We start from the raw sequence: 2,382 nt of genomic DNA on the forward strand, positions 1-2,382 counted from the left end.
ATTCTTCAAATCATTTGATTGTTTCATTGCTTCAAAGACCTTGAAGACAACTTATTTGCCTTGTACCCTCAAAGTGACATGACCTTGTTGAACATCAATTAAAGTTCCAACATATACCATGAATGTACTGCTAAGAATGATAGGAATTTCTTTGTCCTCCTCCTTGCCAAGTATTAGAAAATCAGCCTGTAATATAAATTGATCAACCTTGACATGATCCTTCTTGCATAGGCAATTGAACGATCAACAAGCTACAAAGAAACAAAAGTTGATTTCATTTCTCCCCAACTAAGTTGTTTGAATATAGTTAATGACATCAAATTAACACTAGTTCAAATCAATCAAAGTTTTTTCAAAAGAATATTTGCCAATTGTATAAGGTATAGTAAAACCCCTTTAGATCTTTCAATTTGGTGATAATTTCTTTTGTAACACCGCACTACATCCTTTAGATAACATCACCATCTCATGCTCAACAAATTTCTTCTTCTTGGTGCAAGTCTTTCAAAAACTTTGTATAGCTCGGAATTTGTTCCACTACATCAAGTAAAGGAATGTTAATGTGAACTTTTTTAAGCAAATAAAAAATGTCAGAAAATTGTTGATCTTTCTTAGCCTTTTGTAACCGTTGAAGATACGGAATAGGAAGGCAAAATTTGTTTTCATGTACTTGTTCTTTACAACTTTATCACTTTGAAGTGTGATAGTTTTTTACTTGCTCTTGATTCTTGGGATTGATCTTAGTTTGACTCGAAAACTTGCATTTTTCTCTCTCAACCATTGCATTGGCAGTCTAACCAACCTGATTCTCTAGCTTACATATGGATGCTTGTTGATTTTGTAGAGAAGTTTGAGTTGTTTGCATGAAATTGTTGGTGTTCTGAGAAAAAGTGTTGGTAATTTGTGCCAATTGAATCTTCCATGGAATTCTTTTTGGCTTTATTGTTCTGGAACGGTAAAGGAGGGGTTCATTTTATTTTTTTGATTATTCTTCCAAACAAAATTTGGTGATGACGGCAATCAAGATTATATTTATTTGAGAATGGATCAAACTATTGGCTGTTGAAGTTGTTCACTTGATTGGCTTGTTCTTGAATAAACTCTGGAAAAGAACTGCTCATTGGACGCTTGATACTTGAATGTATGCCTGCACAAATTTCACAAAAGTCATCAAAAGATTTCACATATTTTACAGTCATTAAATTATCAAACCTATTATTTAAACTAGAAATGTGTGCAGCCATAGCCGACAAGGTGTCAATCTAATGTACTCCAGCTTTCTTCGATAATTCTCTATTTGTACCCTAACTTTGAGAATTAGCAGCTAATGTATTGAATAGTGCAGAAGCTTCATCAACGGTCTTTGTCATTAGAGCACCCCCACTAGCAGCATCTATCATCTATTTGTTATCATAACTTAAACCCTGATAGAAATTCTGAAATTCGAGTCATTTTAGTAGATCATGATATGGGAATTTTAACAATAAATCTCTGAAATGCTCCCAACTCTTATAAAAGGGCTCGCCATGGAATTGAGCAAAAGTTATTATGGCATTCCTCAACTTAGCAGTCTTGGAAGGAGGGAAGAATTTTTGCAAAAAATTGCTTGCCAAGTCATTCCAAGTTGTAATCGAGTTAGGTGGAAGAGATTGAAGCAAAGTCTTCGCCTTGTCTTTCAGTGAGAACACAAACAAACGCAATCTAATGGGTTCATCAGTCATGTTATGGATCTTTAGTGTGTCACAAATCTCAAGAAACTCATTGATATGCAAATTAGGCTATTCGGATAACAAGCCATAAAATGACAGCATCATTTAAATGAAAGATGGCTTCAAGTCGAAATTGTTGGCAACAATTTGCGGACGAACAATGCATGAAGGTGAGAATGTCACAGAAGGAGTAGAATACTCCATCAACGTTCGATTCTTGTTCGGATTACGGAGAGCCATTTCGTCAGTCCGTTCTTATGGCTTTACGTGCACTCTCTGTAGGTGTCGAAAGGTTCTCTCAATTTCTGAATCATATGGTAGAAGCTCTAAACTCCAAGAACGGCGACCGTACATGAACTTCAAAAAGTACCTGAAAAGAAAAGAAAACAAAAACAAAAATTTAAATCAACACAAATAAGCTAGAAATAGAACTAATTCAACCTTCGTCGACAACATCAAAAACTTGTTGCCAAAATTAAATTAACCGAAATCAACCCAATTAAGTTCAAATTTTAATGTTTGCAAGTGTACGAATTGTATAGTAGGCAAGCACAAGATCTTTCCAACTAAGATTGATAAACGTCTATTATCTAACCTAATTAAATTGCACTTGAATTGAATTAAACGTTTGATGATTTGAGAAAGAACTTTGAAATTGTAATTGTAAATAACA

At 34.2% G+C, this 2,382-nt stretch overlaps 1 protein-coding gene across 1 annotated transcript; it reads right to left on the reverse strand.

Moving 5' to 3' along the window:
• Nucleotides 1-1,052: 1,052 nt before the first annotated feature.
• On the reverse strand, nt 1,053-1,949 carry LOC126602927 (uncharacterized). The gene is made up of 4 exons (XM_050269739.1): nt 1,869-1,949; nt 1,611-1,778; nt 1,310-1,400; nt 1,053-1,147 (listed from the first exon to the last, which is right to left on the reverse strand). The coding sequence occupies exons 1-4, from the start codon at nt 1,947-1,949 to the stop codon at nt 1,053-1,055; spliced, it is 435 nt and encodes a 144-aa protein (XP_050125696.1).
• Nucleotides 1,950-2,382: the final 433 nt, after the last annotated feature.

The sequence above is a fragment of the Malus sylvestris genome, chromosome 15 (genome assembly GCF_916048215.2).
Source record: "Malus sylvestris chromosome 15, drMalSylv7.2, whole genome shotgun sequence".
NCBI lineage: Eukaryota > Viridiplantae > Streptophyta > Magnoliopsida > Rosales > Rosaceae > Malus > Malus sylvestris.